We start from the raw sequence: 13,132 nt of genomic DNA, 5'->3' as shown, positions 1-13,132 counted from the left end.
GTAACCCCATTCAGGACAGGGAAGTGGCCCTCCAATCTGTCCGGCGAAGCACCCACTAACAGCACTTCCGTCTTGTCTGGATTGAGTTTCAATTTATTAACCCTCATCCAGTCCATTATCAGGTCCAGACACGAGTTCAGCACAGAAACCGCCTCACCTGGATTGGTGGAAAACGAGAGGTAGAGCTGAGTGTCGTCAGCATATTGCTGACTCCTCAGCCCAAACCTCCTGATGACCTCTCCCAGCGGTTTCATGTAGATGTTAAACAGCATGGGGGACAGTATCGAGCCCTGAGGAACCCCATGACATAAATGCCATGGGGCAGAGCAACTGTCCCCCAGCACCACCCTCTGGATACGGTCAGCTAGGAAGGAGCGGAACCACCGTAAAACAGTGCCCCCAACTCCTAACCCAGCCAGCCTATCCAGAAGGACACCATGATCGATGGTGTCGAAAGCCGCTGAGAGGTCCAGGAGTATCAACAGGGTCACACTCCCCCTGTCTCTCTCCCGGCAAAGGTCATCATACAGGGCGACCAAGGCTGTCTCTGTACCAAAACCCGGCCTGAAACCCGATTGAAATGGATCCAGAAAATCCGTTTCATCCAGCAGCGCCTGGAGTTGCCCGGCCACAACCCGCTCCAACACCTTGCCCAAATAAGGGAGGTTCGCCACTGGTCGGTAGTTGACTACCAGCCTTGGGTCCAGGTTAGGCTTTTTAAGGAGTGGTCGAATTACCGCCTCTTTCAAGGCGGTAGGGACCACTCCCTCTCTCAGAGAGGCGTTCACGGCCTCCTGGACCCAAGTGCGAACCCCCCTGGCAGATCTTCCAATTAGCCAAGATGGGCAAGGGTCGAGCGGCGTGGTGGTAGAACGGACAGATCCAAGCACCCTGTCCACATCCTCGGGTCTCAACAATTGAAACTCATCCATTAAAGTTTGACCTAAGCACGGCACACTGGACACATCTTCCGATTTTGCAGTAACAGTGGAGTCCAGCCCACTGCGAATCTGAGCGATTTTTTCCTCAAAATGAATAGCAAACTCATCACAGCGAGCTGATGAGCAGTCCAGGACCTCCACCGGGTTTCCCGGTTGAAGAAGATCCCGGACCACCCGAAACAGCTCTGCTGGACGACATTCTGAGGAAGCAATACGGCTGGAGAAATATTGCCGTTTCGCCAGCCGTATTGCCACGAAATAGGCCCGATAATGGGCTCTAAGTCGTGTTCGATCGGATTCCCAGCGGGACTTCCTCCACCTGCGCTCTAGCCGTCTCCCCTCTTGCTTCATCGCCCGCAGTTCAGAAGTATACCAGGGAGCTGTCTGGGCTCGGCGAGCAGGGAGAGGGCGCTTAGGCGCAATCGTGTCAACCGCCCGGGTCATCTCCCTATTCCATAGGGTGACCTGAGCTTCGACAGGAGCGCCAACCATATCAGACGGATACTCCCCCAGAGCATTCAGGAAACCATCCGGATCCATTAGTCTCCGGGGGCGGATCATCTTAATCGATCCCCCACCCTTGCAGAGGGAAGAAGACGCTAATAGACTAAACTTGACCAGGAAGTGGTCTGACCATGACAATGGGGTCACGACCAGCCCCTCCACATCCAAACCACCACCTTCCAGTCCCGTTGTGAAAACCAGGTCCAAGGTGTGGCCCTTCTCATGTGTCGGGCCGATGACACATTGAGACAGCCCCATGGTTGTCATGGCGGCCATGAAGTCCTGAGCTGCCCCAGTCAAGGCAGCCTCAGCATGGATGTTGAGGTCCCCCAGCACCAGCAGCCTGGGAGTCCTCAACACCAGGTCCGAGACTGCCTCCGTCAGCTCAGGTAGGGAGACTGTTGGTACGCAGCAGGGTGGGCGGTACACCAACAGAATCCCTAATCTGTCTCGTGAGCCCAACACACAATACAGGCCCTCAAGACCTCCTCTCAAAGGGATAGGAAGCCTGGTCAAGGAGATAGAACTCCTATAGACTATAGCAACTCCCCCTCCCCGACCCTCTGAGCGACACTGGTGCTGGACTGAGTACCCAGGAGGACACAGCTGGGAGAGGGGGACACCACCTTCCTGTCCCACCCAGGTCTCAGTAATGCACGCCAGGTCAGCCCCCTCATCCAGAATTACATCATGGATGAGGGCAGTTTTGTTTTGTACTGACCTGGCGTTCATCAACAGCACCGTGTGGCTTGAGGGTTTGCTGATATGGTCGCCTGATACCATTTGGTTGGAGGTAGGACTAGAAGAGGGGATAGATGTAAGATATCTAACCTCTCTTCTCCTACGCGGGCATGTTCTACCCCCACCACCATTCCTTCCCCTACCCAGCACCACCTCAATGGCTGCCCCCTCCAACGCCCTCCCCCCTTCCTGTTCCATCAGGTTCACTGTGGGTCTCTATGCAACTCGATAACAGTTAAAAACAAACAAAACAAGCCCACACACCCTTCTAATGCCCCTTCTCCCCTCCCAGCCAGATGGCTGGTGTTGAGGAAGGGGTGGGGTTGCCCAAAGCAGCAGCAGCAGCAGGGTCCTGGTCCTGAAGGGTAGGGGAGTGCAGGCCAGAAATACTCCCAGGCACTGTCTCTCACCCAGTGCCTGGGGACGGCAGATGTTACCAGCGACTCCCCCGGCGACAGGAACGTTGCTCTCAAAGGGCCCTGGCACCGGCTTCTTGCTTTTATAGCTTCCCTCCCCTCCCAGCCAGGTGGCTGGTGTTGAGGAAGGGGTGGGGTTGCCCAAAGCAGCAGCAGCAGCAGGGTCCTGGTCCTGAAGGGCAGGGGAGTGCAGGCCAGAAATACTCCCAGGCACTGTCTCTCACCCAGTGCCTGGGGACGGCAGATGTTACCAGCGACTCCCCCGGCGACAGGAACGCTGCTCTCAGAGGGCCCTGGCACCGGCTTCTTGCTTTTATAGCTTCCCTCCCCTCCCAGCCAGATGGCTGGTGTTGAGGAAGGGGTGGGGTTGCCCAAAGCAGCAGCAGCAGCAGGGTCCTGGTCCTGAAGGGTAGGGGAGTGCAGGCCAGAAATACTCCCAGGCACTGTCTCTCACCCAGTGCCTGGGGACGGCAGATGTTACCAGCGACTCCCCCGGCGACAGGAACGTTGCTCTCAAAGGGCCCTGGCACCGGCTTCTTGCTTTTCCAGCTTCCCTCCCCTCCCAGCCAGATGGCTGGTGTTGAGGAAGGGGTGGGGTTGCCCAAAGCAGCAGCAGCAGCAGGGTCCTGGTCCTGAAGGGTAGGGGAGTGCAGGCCAGAAATACTCCCAGGCACTGTCTCTCACCCAGTGCCTGGGGACGGCAGATGTTACCAGCGACTCCCCCGGCGACAGGAACGTTGCTCTCAAAGGGCCCTGGCACCGGCTTCTTGCTTTTCCAGCTTCCCTCCCCTCCCAGCCAGATGGCTGGTGTTGAGGAAGGGGTGGGGTTGCCCAAAGCAGCAGCAGCAGCAGCAGCAGGGTCCTGGTCCTGAAGGGTAGGGGAGTGCAGGCCAGAAATACTCCCAGGCACTGTCTCTCACCCAGTGCCTGGGGACGGCAGATGTTACCAGCGACTCCCCCGGCGACAGGAATGTTGCTGCGCATCCCGGGGATTGACACAGTGCACAGATAGGCCACACTTTATAGGCATGCTAAATGTCCAAATCAACTGCTTTTGAACTTTCAGCCTGTCTTGCTCATGCTATTAGCTTTGACTATATGCTCAAGATGGGTGATAATAAATATCTTATAGATCTAGAGGGGAGGGGGAAATAGGTATTATTGAACAGCCATTCTAAAAACTGGGAAACATTCTTAGAGCAAGTTGGGAGTGTGAATGTTTCAGCAAGGGATATCAGTCAAAGCAAACTTCCTGACTTCCCTACTCATTAGTATTATTCTCTCTGCAGCTTCCTAAACCACATTCTTCGTGAAAGGACAGTATTTCTCAGACTGACCTGTTCTCACCCAGCAAGAGATTTTTAAAAATGAGGTCACTCTCAGTACTGAGACTGCTAGCGCTCCATCTTCAACACTCCTAAGGCAGTGGTTAAATTGAAGCAACTGTCAGCCCTGAAATCTATTTCCAATGCTATTTTCTAGCTTTAGATCCCTGGAGATACTGCTGCCTGTGTTATATGTATTTATTTCTGCTAGATTCCTGAACAGATTCAACCGGCTTGGCACCAAGTTTATAGGGGCTATGGGCAAAAGACTCTCTCTCTCTGTCTGTCTGTCTGTGTGTGTCTGTGTCTGTGTCTGTGTCTGTGTCTGTGTCTGTGTCTGTGTCTGTGTCTGTGTCTGTGTCTGTGTCTGTGTGTCTGTGTGTCTGTGTGTGTGTGTGAGAGAGAGAGAGAGAGAGAGAGACCTGCTTCCCAAATGCTCTTGAGCCCCGCCTTCAACAGAGCATCCCTTTATAATCTTACTGAAACATCCATAAGACCTCTGGCAGAGGCATACATAGAAAAATGAACGAGTGGCTGTTTTAGCTGTCCAGGATCCAATGCTGCCTCACTTTGGGACAGGCTCTTCATATGTTTTTTGGAAACTAGCTTTGTTTCACTACTGAGTTATCCCAGTCAGCCCTGTAATCAGAAATTTGGGGGGGGGGGAAGCATGATTTATAGCAAAGAGGGTAGTTTTTAGCAAGACGTGATGTCTCTATTCTTGGAAATACTCCCTCATTTTGAAGCTTGCCAGTTCTAACAGAGGAATGCATCCTGTTTCCTTCAATTCCTTCCTACCTACAAAATCTTGCATTGAAATATTGTATAACAGTTGTTATAGTCTCTCTCCCTCTCTCTTTCCTTTTCCTTTTTTGAATTTTGCCTTGATATATTTGCACAGATTAACAGAGCTACTTATTTTTTGAAAATGTCTATGCTCTGTTAAAAGTAAATGACTACACACTCTTTCTTGGAAGGAACTACAGGGACCCAAAATATACTGATATGTCACAGAGTAGAGAAATGGTGAAAGGTATTCTAAATTAATCATTGGCCAGAACAATAATTTTTTCTGACCTACATTATTTGTATCTCTTATTAACAAAGCTGGTCTCTTTCCCTCTGTGAGCCCCTTCAGATGTATATTGCTGCAGCTCCTTTCATGTGCTAGTTTTCTTCATGTACAAACCATATTTAATTTGCAGAAATATCTGATCTAAACTGGAAGAATGTGCTCCAGGCGACAAATATCTAAATTCTGTGCCTTTTCATGCTACTGTTCAATTTGTTCTTTAGAATGTAGTTCTGTTTGCTAGGGTTCATACTAAAATGCCTATGAAGACACCACTACACTTGTGACAGACAGTGGGTGAGAGGTTTTAATGGAACTCATGTACTCCCTCCTTCCTATGACAGCCATCTTAGTCTGCAACTTGAGTTTCTTACATGGATTGCCCTCATTCAAAGTTTCCTTTGCTCCTCTTCCCTTGCTGTTATCCTTGGGCTCCCAAGGCAGACCAACAAGGCAGGCAGATGTGGCCAGACAGATGGGAGGTAGCTTCCATCAGCCCTACCCAGTATAGCCCAAGGTGAAGGGAGCTGCATTTCAACAAGAGCTGGAAGGCTATACTTTCCCCATCACTGGAACTGAACGAAAAGCAGATTTCCATCTATTCAGCAGCCTAGCCATGCATTTGGCTGTGTTCCTCAAAAGTGCCCCTCAGAAAGTCTTCTCTCCCAACGTGAGTTGGTCCTACTCTTTCTCTCTCTACACCTTTCATGAGAATAAGTTGAACTTCTACCACTCATGCCCACCCACCCCGACAGCTTTTTCTCATTCTCTGGACATCATGAGACAATTGCTATGGTTTACCAGAAACCGAACATATACAAGAACCATCTTGCTAATACTGTCCTATTGCTTCTGGAGAAATAGCTGCATTTGACTGTCTCAGTATGTTGGCAAAAATTCCTAAAGCTCGCACAGAAATCTTAAGTTTTTTAAATGGCACAATATTTTGCCTCCCTCGCTCTCTGTTTGCCTTTTCTTCTTCAGTTTTAATAGCATGTCTTAAAGCTTGGAGCAGACACACAGGTGCAGATTAACCATGCTTCTCTTTGATTGGTCCCTTTTTATTCAAGCCACCAGTTAAAATAAAAAGAATCATGATAATCTATGACAAGGAGGGCCCAGGGGCAGATTTTGCAAAATGCCCAAACACTCAAACTGTGCTGTTTTTAGCTCGATGGTGCTTCGTTTATTCAGTTCTGTTGGAGAAGAGGCACAAAGGTAAGAGGAGGGTTGAAAGGACAAGGTTCCAGTATATAAATACACTAAAACCTGATGCCAACAGTGCCCCAGCCAGTAGATTAATTATACTTCTGAGACCTCCTCCTAGTTCTGTCTGAGTTGCCCAGGATAAGAGACATCATAATCAGCAGTTCAAAGTTCAGGTCCAGTGTTCTTGTTGAGCTCTAGCTTGGCTGTGTCATTCTGTCAAAAGTGGGTGTCTCCAGTGGTCTGCCATCAGCCACAACATTATCTTCACCATTGGCCTCTATGCATTTCTCTACTGTCTTCAGGACGATCCATAACCTTCTGTCAAGGGCCAACAGGTGAGGTTCTGTGAGGACAGGTGAGAGGTGGTCCTGCAGCAAGGACTCCCGCATGATGTCACTGAGCTTGTAGTCTGGCTGAGCTAACAGCTGCAGCCGCAATAATGTTGTCTCCTTGATTCTAGAGAAAAGAGAGAAAAGACATTGGAGCCTAGCTTTGAAATGTATGATTAGAAGCTAAGACCTAACCGTCTCATAAGTCAAATCTGTCCCTTTGTCACATATGTGGGATGCTGAGTTGTGAAGGTAAGGTACATGGATATATGGTTGGCCTCTGGGTTTCTGAGAAGAAATGGCTCAATATCTCCCGACTATGAGTTTGCAATGTGACTGGTGGATGCACTGAGTACAAAGCAACCCACTGAGGGTTGAACTAGAGCTCATTTTGGCCATGTGATACCACCAACAGAATTCCAGGTCTGACTGCATTCCACTTTCTGATTCCTCTGAATCCTCCTGTGTTCCTTTTATCTCTGTCGTAGTCCTAGAGGTATATTTTGAAACTACAGGCCTCCCCTCGGTAGCCCTCCTGTATTTTGTGTTCTGACCTACTCTGAAAATCAGCTTCTTCAGTATGGTTGATTTCTGTGCTTCCAAAAGACCCTCCTGATACCAGCCTATAGTGGTAGCAGTGTCAAATCATGACTTAGTGAAGTCAGTGCATGACACTGAGCCCAATTATGCCTGACGTGATCACAAGCAGAGGGAATTCCTTAAGCAAGGGTTGAGGGGGGCTCTTATGACAGACATTTTAATCGCTACCACTAGGCCACAAGCACTTTTTCTGTGAGTCTGGTTCTTCAGATATGTGACTTTGATGATTTGCTGATGGGTAATCTTGAATGTAAGGCCATCGTTTCCATTGGTGTTTAGGTGGACTTGCTAACAAAACAGTTTTGGTTACATTTCCTAGGTTAGTCTGGTTTCTCTAGCATACAGCTTGCGAAGCTGAAAAATCCATTTGACCAGAATACACTAATTTATTGTGTGTATTTCAGGCAATGCCAGTTTTGTAATACAACCTGTAAAAAGCCATCATCTATACAAAGTTAGCAGCAAGCCATACTGGGGAGTGAGATACAAGAACACAAGAGTTAATGCATCTTCTACAGTAGGTACTGTAATTCGAATTAAATCAGAACTGTATCAACTTCCAAGCCTTTAACGCAGAGGTAAGGAACCTGCCAACCTCAATATGTTGTCAGACTATAGCTCCCGCCAGCCTCAGCTGTCATGGCCAACAAACATGGGAGCTTGCATCTAGCAATATCTTAAGCCCCATATCTTGCATTGTCAGCAGATATGAGCCTGAAAACATGACTGCAAAGGCATGTTTATAATACGTCTGGTGATGCTAGTAGATCCACAAGAATCAACCTTGGGTACATCCAATTCTTCCTCTTAGTTTCTGGGATCTAGTGAAAGTTACTTGTGTAGTGTACTGGTTTGCCGTACAAGAGTCAGTGCAGTGGGATGGCTTGAATGCTGGGCAGTGACTTGCGAAAAATACTTGATTGTTTCCACGGAGCCATGAAATTTACCGGGGGACGTTAGGGCTAGTCACTTTCTCAGCCAACCTGGTATCACAAGCTTGAGGATCAAGCTAAGAGGGCAATTATGTGTGCTCCCTTGAGCTTCTTACAGAAAACGTGGTAATATATTTATAATAAAGAAGTAAATGATATGGGCCAGACAAACAAAAACTACTCTTCCCCATGCCCAGAAAGCTGCTGGTATGCTCCTGGAATGCTCCAAATTCAAGGTGCTAAGGTTAAATTTATAAAGCCCTGTACAGTTTAGATCTTCACTACCCTGACAGAGTGCCTGTCCCTCAGGTTGACCTCTAGTCCCACCTGCACTTCCAGTCATTGATGTTGTAGGTGGTCACTCCAAGGGAGGTCCAGAATCTGTCAACTAGAAGCTGGGCCTTCTCCATAATGGCCACATCACTTTGGAACTCTCTTCCAATGGAGTTGTATCAGGCTCCCAGGCTCCTTACCTTCAGGAAGCAAATTAAAACCTGGCTTTTCACCCAGGCCTTTGAAAGCCTAGCAGTATATTTATTTCGTGAACACCCTTTGAGATTTTCTTTAGAAATGCAGAAACAGAGGACCCAAATTCTCTGCCTTGATTTCAGATACGTGCAGTCTGTGTCCCCCCCCCTCTTTTCTGTTCAGATAGGGATAAATAAGTACCAGATGTGGTATTATTATATTTGATAATGCTGTAAGCCCCACCCTGTCTGCATTTAAAATACTGATATAGTAATAGTTTGTGGCTCAGAGGAAGTGGTTATTTCATATTAGGTGTGAGTGAGTGCCAATTTAAAATCACACAGACAAGTATGATTTATTGGCAAGCCTGTAATTATCACCTGGAGGCCCTGCAGAGTGTGAATAACGACTTTTTGAAATATGACGTGGAGGCTCAATATAGCTGTATCACCATTATTGACATCAGGCAGTGGTGGAAATGCCAAGGATTGGTGGTGGCTGAGAAACCTGAAGGCAGCATAGCCCTTAACCCAAACTCTTTAAAGGCCTAGGGCCTTGATTTACTGGAATGCATAAAGAGGAGCCTGGAGAGGATTCAGACAGCATGATTTATTGGCATCCCCCTAAACCGCTGTGGGGGGACACAAATGTAATGGATACATTCAGGTTCTTTCACCCCCTTTGGAAGCCAATAAAATGTGAACGTTCTTGACAGGAATCTGAGGGAAAGCCTCATTTTCCTTAAGCTATGACGAATGGCAGGTTTGAAGGGGAACGGGTGTGTGGCCAAGATCCAAATCTTGATGTTTTGTGTGCATCGGAGAGATTGGATGTGCCTTTTTAAAGAAATAATTCCGAGAAACTGAATTATTTTGCCATATCTGTCAGTGTCCAAAATAGAACTGCAACTAATCGTGGTGATAATGGGTTGGGCAAAGCACTTGAAACCGTAACACAGTCACTTGGAAATTTTCCCTTTCCCCCCTTGTCCAAACATACTGAAGTGGGGTGCAGAGATAGGAAACAAAGAGAGAGGACTGCGATGGCGTTTTCGGCATTGGGTGGGAAGAAAATCCTGTGCTAGTGCTTTGGGGCCATGGATGTGAAAGTGTCAAGTTCCTATGGGCACTCTGGGAAAATGTAGCTCCCATAGTTTCCAGCATTGCTTTTTCATTTCAAATGAGATCACCCACCCACCCTGAAGGCCCCCCCACACACACACCTCTTGTGGGAAATGGAGAGGGCTTTGGGGAGCTGCCACATCCTAAAACAAATTGGACCTGTTGAACTGAGCCTGCCAAGGACGCTTCATTTGATCAGCCTCAAGTAAACTAGGAACTTGCTTGCTTATCGTGGCTCAGGAAACAATCATTTAGTCTCTCCATTTGGTTACATTAATTTGGAAGGACAGGTACTTACACACAGCACTGTTCCAGGGGAGCCAGAATGGAGATCTCGTCATGGGAATGCTTCCCAAAACTGTGAGAACAACAAAGAAAATAGTAAAGAGTTACCAGGGCAAAGATGTGCCAAATAGCTGGAGATGCCAGGTGTTTTTCATGTGGAAGTGGCCATCAAAAGAGAGTGGTCAATGAGATTTTCATTTGTCTTATAGGGCTTGTGACTGCTTCCCTTTGTATTAGGGCTGTAATTCCTGTCCCATTCCCATGCATGAGAATAAGAAACTGCAGTTTTTCTCTCCTTTCTTGCAAGAGGGCAAGATATTCTAAGAGGGTTCTTGTATTTGTGAGGGTGATTTTTATGCAAATTGTGTAAATTCAGCAGACTATTCCAAAGTACTATCTCTTCTGCCTTGCAGCACAAGATTAGCAGGATCAGACAGGTTCTTTCTTCTTGTTTTTTTAACAATCAGCATAATCCTTCAGTAATGTGTCTGCGTGGCCATTTCCATTTTCCACAAAGAGAAAAGACTATCATTTAAAGTAGAATTTTTTTGGTGCAAATTAAAGAAACCCTTTGGAGAAAACCACCCCACCAAACCCCGGGCCTTGTCTTGTTCTCACACTGGAAGCAAGAATGCTGGCAAAGACTAGTAATTTTCTTGACAATTTCTTCTCCCAAACAAGGAGTAATTTTGCTAGCATTCTTTGCCTTCTTGGGATGTGGTGGCACTGCGGGCTAAACCACAGAAGCCTGTTCTGCAGGGACAGAAGACCAGCAGTCGTAAGATCGAATCCACGCGACGGAGTGAGCGCCTGTTGGTTGTCCCAGCTCCCACCAACCTAGCGGTTCGAAAGCATGCAAATGCAAGTAGATCAATAGGGACCACCTCAGTGGAAAGGTAACAGCGTTCCGTGTCTAAGTCGCACTGGCCATGTGACCACGGAAGATTGTCTTCGGACAAAACGCTGGCTCTATGGCTTGGAAACGGGGATGAGCACCGCCCCCTAGAGTCGAACACGACTGGACAAAAATTGTCAAGGGGAACCTTTACCTTTACCCTTTGCCTTCTTAATTTGCGCTTGAAAACAGGGTCGCAAAGCAGAAGGGGGTAATCACATTGAAAAAGAACAGACCTGTCTGCTTCCTTTTCTGCTCCCTTCCCACTTAGCCTGTACAGTCCAGGCTTCCTATACCACTGGTAGGGAGCAGAGGTCTTGTACTCCAAATGGTAGCTGCAGGTGGTAATACCTGCAGCCCAGCCTGCAACATCAAGCAGGTGACTGCTAGAAGTGGCTCTGAAAGTCCATCTACAGCGTCAACTGTGACTCCAAGGACATCTAGCACAGCTTTACCTCTCATGTTCCCTCTAACTTCAGAAATCCCTGTTGTCCTAAAATAGAGAGGGACATCTTCCTGCTGCAGGAGGCAGTAACGGATCTCCCACACACACACACACACACTCAATGAGGAGAGTTTGTCCTAGTAACATTCATGCAGCCAAAATGATTGGGCCACTGTAGCAGCTTGACATCCACCATAGCAGCTCTTGACACCATAGCAGCTCTTAACAGGATGGTGCCAGAGTGACATCCTGCATCATAGAGCTGGCAGGGCAGAGTGTTTCCATTTCTGTAAAGGAGAGAATCTTCCCTCTAACCTCCAATGGTGCACTTTTATTGGATGAAACTGCCACGAAAATGGCTTGGGTGTGCATGTAATCCATGGAATATGTTATCTGCTCCACCTTTTTTTAAAAAAAGGGGGGGCAATGGTTGGGTCTCCTGCTTGCCTAAATTGTCTTTTAAAAAGTTACAGCATCTCTCCTGCACTTGCAAGCCAGTAGTTCCCTCATTAGCTACCCTATAATGATCTCAGCAGAAACTGCTGCCTCTTAGCAAGCTGCTGTTTTCTGTGCTACAGGTGCCCAATTTTAACCAAAAGGGCAAATAGATAGATAGATAGATAGATAGATAGATAGATAGATAGATAGATAGATAGATAGATAGATAGACAGATAGATAGATAGATAGATAGATAGATAGATAGATAGATAGATAGATAGATAGATAGATAGATAGATAGATAGATAGATAGATAGATAGATAGATAGATAGATAGATAACACAGCCAACTCCCCCTCCCCCACATACTATAGTCTCAAGCTCATTTTTTGGGGGGGTCTGTCTGCATACTTCCATTTTTTAAAAAGTTGTGGTCCTTCATCTCTGACGACTAAATTATTTTGGCACCCTGAGGCATTTTATGAGAGGGCATGGGAAAACAGATGATTAATGATTACCCAAACCATTTTACAGAACTGAACCTTTCTACTTAACTGCCCGTTACATTTGGCTTAGAACCAAAGCAAGTTGTCTATTTCAAATGGTTAAAAGTATATCAGTACATATTTTATTTTCAAATTAGCTTATTTTTGTGCTTGGCAAAATATATACTGTACTATGGTTCTAGTAGCTGGCACTGTTGTGTAGGTTCTGAGCTAATGAATAGCCTGATAGTAATTTTTAGGTAAACACTAGTGCACTAGAGCTCGGCCACTGAATCAATGAGAATTTTGCAAATCAATTCCACTGGAAGTTCCATTAATTTGAATGCAGGTCACTATCTTCAGCGACAGGGATTCAGCCAGAGTGCTAACAGGTTGGTATGAGAGATGGTTGAAGAGATATGATCAATAAATACACATAGGCTGAGTGCTGGATTGATTGGCGGAAGAATTATAGAATGCTGAATACCAGCCTGAATGCTGATTGGTTGATTTGGTGGAATATGAGAGTTGAGAGAGAGAAAGAGAGAGAGACGTCTAGTTCAGTCTGTCTGGAGAATCTGTGTTCTTTTGAAGAGTTAGTGAGGAGAAAGGAGTTAAGGGGGAAATGGGTTGTGTGGTGACTATTGAAATAGCGAATTCTAAAGTTAAAAGATGAAACAGTAGATGATAAGGAAGTATACAAAAATATTTAAAAGATAATATCTATTATCCTTGTTTTTCCACTTCAATTTTGATTGATAAATTTATCCTTACTCGCCTGCCTTTCTTATACCTGATTTTCCTCATAAATTGCTTTTGTTTGATTCTTAGGGGGGAAAAAGCCCTTGTTATTCATTTATAAGACACACTTTAAAAATACTTAGAAGCCAGAATAAACAAGCAAGAATTACATCCAACTCACATC

The 13,132-nt window shown here is 46.7% G+C and overlaps 1 protein-coding gene across 4 annotated transcripts in view; it reads right to left on the bottom strand.

The window, feature by feature from the left end:
• Window positions 1-6,039: 6,039 nt before the first annotated feature.
• Window positions 6,040-13,132, bottom strand: part of FAM20A (FAM20A golgi associated secretory pathway pseudokinase) — a 50,025-nt gene continuing 42,932 nt past the window's right edge. For 3 of the 4 annotated variants that reach the window (XR_013541083.1, XM_072990786.2, XM_020791293.3), the window contains 2 exons: window positions 9,957-10,016; window positions 6,040-6,664 (listed from right to left, as the gene is read on the bottom strand). Coding sequence is in view for 2 of the 4 variants with exons in the window: in XM_072990786.2 (XP_072846887.2) it covers window positions 6,403-6,664; window positions 9,957-10,016 (322 nt within the window). In the remaining 2 variants the exon portion in view is untranslated. The remainder of the gene's footprint in view (window positions 6,665-9,956; window positions 10,017-13,132) is intronic. The other variant, XR_013541084.1, reaches the window with a different exon arrangement.

Source organism: Pogona vitticeps, chromosome 2 (genome assembly GCF_051106095.1).
Source record: "Pogona vitticeps strain Pit_001003342236 chromosome 2, PviZW2.1, whole genome shotgun sequence".
NCBI classification, from domain to species: domain Eukaryota; kingdom Metazoa; phylum Chordata; class Lepidosauria; order Squamata; family Agamidae; genus Pogona; species Pogona vitticeps.
This window is presented reverse-complemented; position numbering and strand designations above follow the sequence as displayed.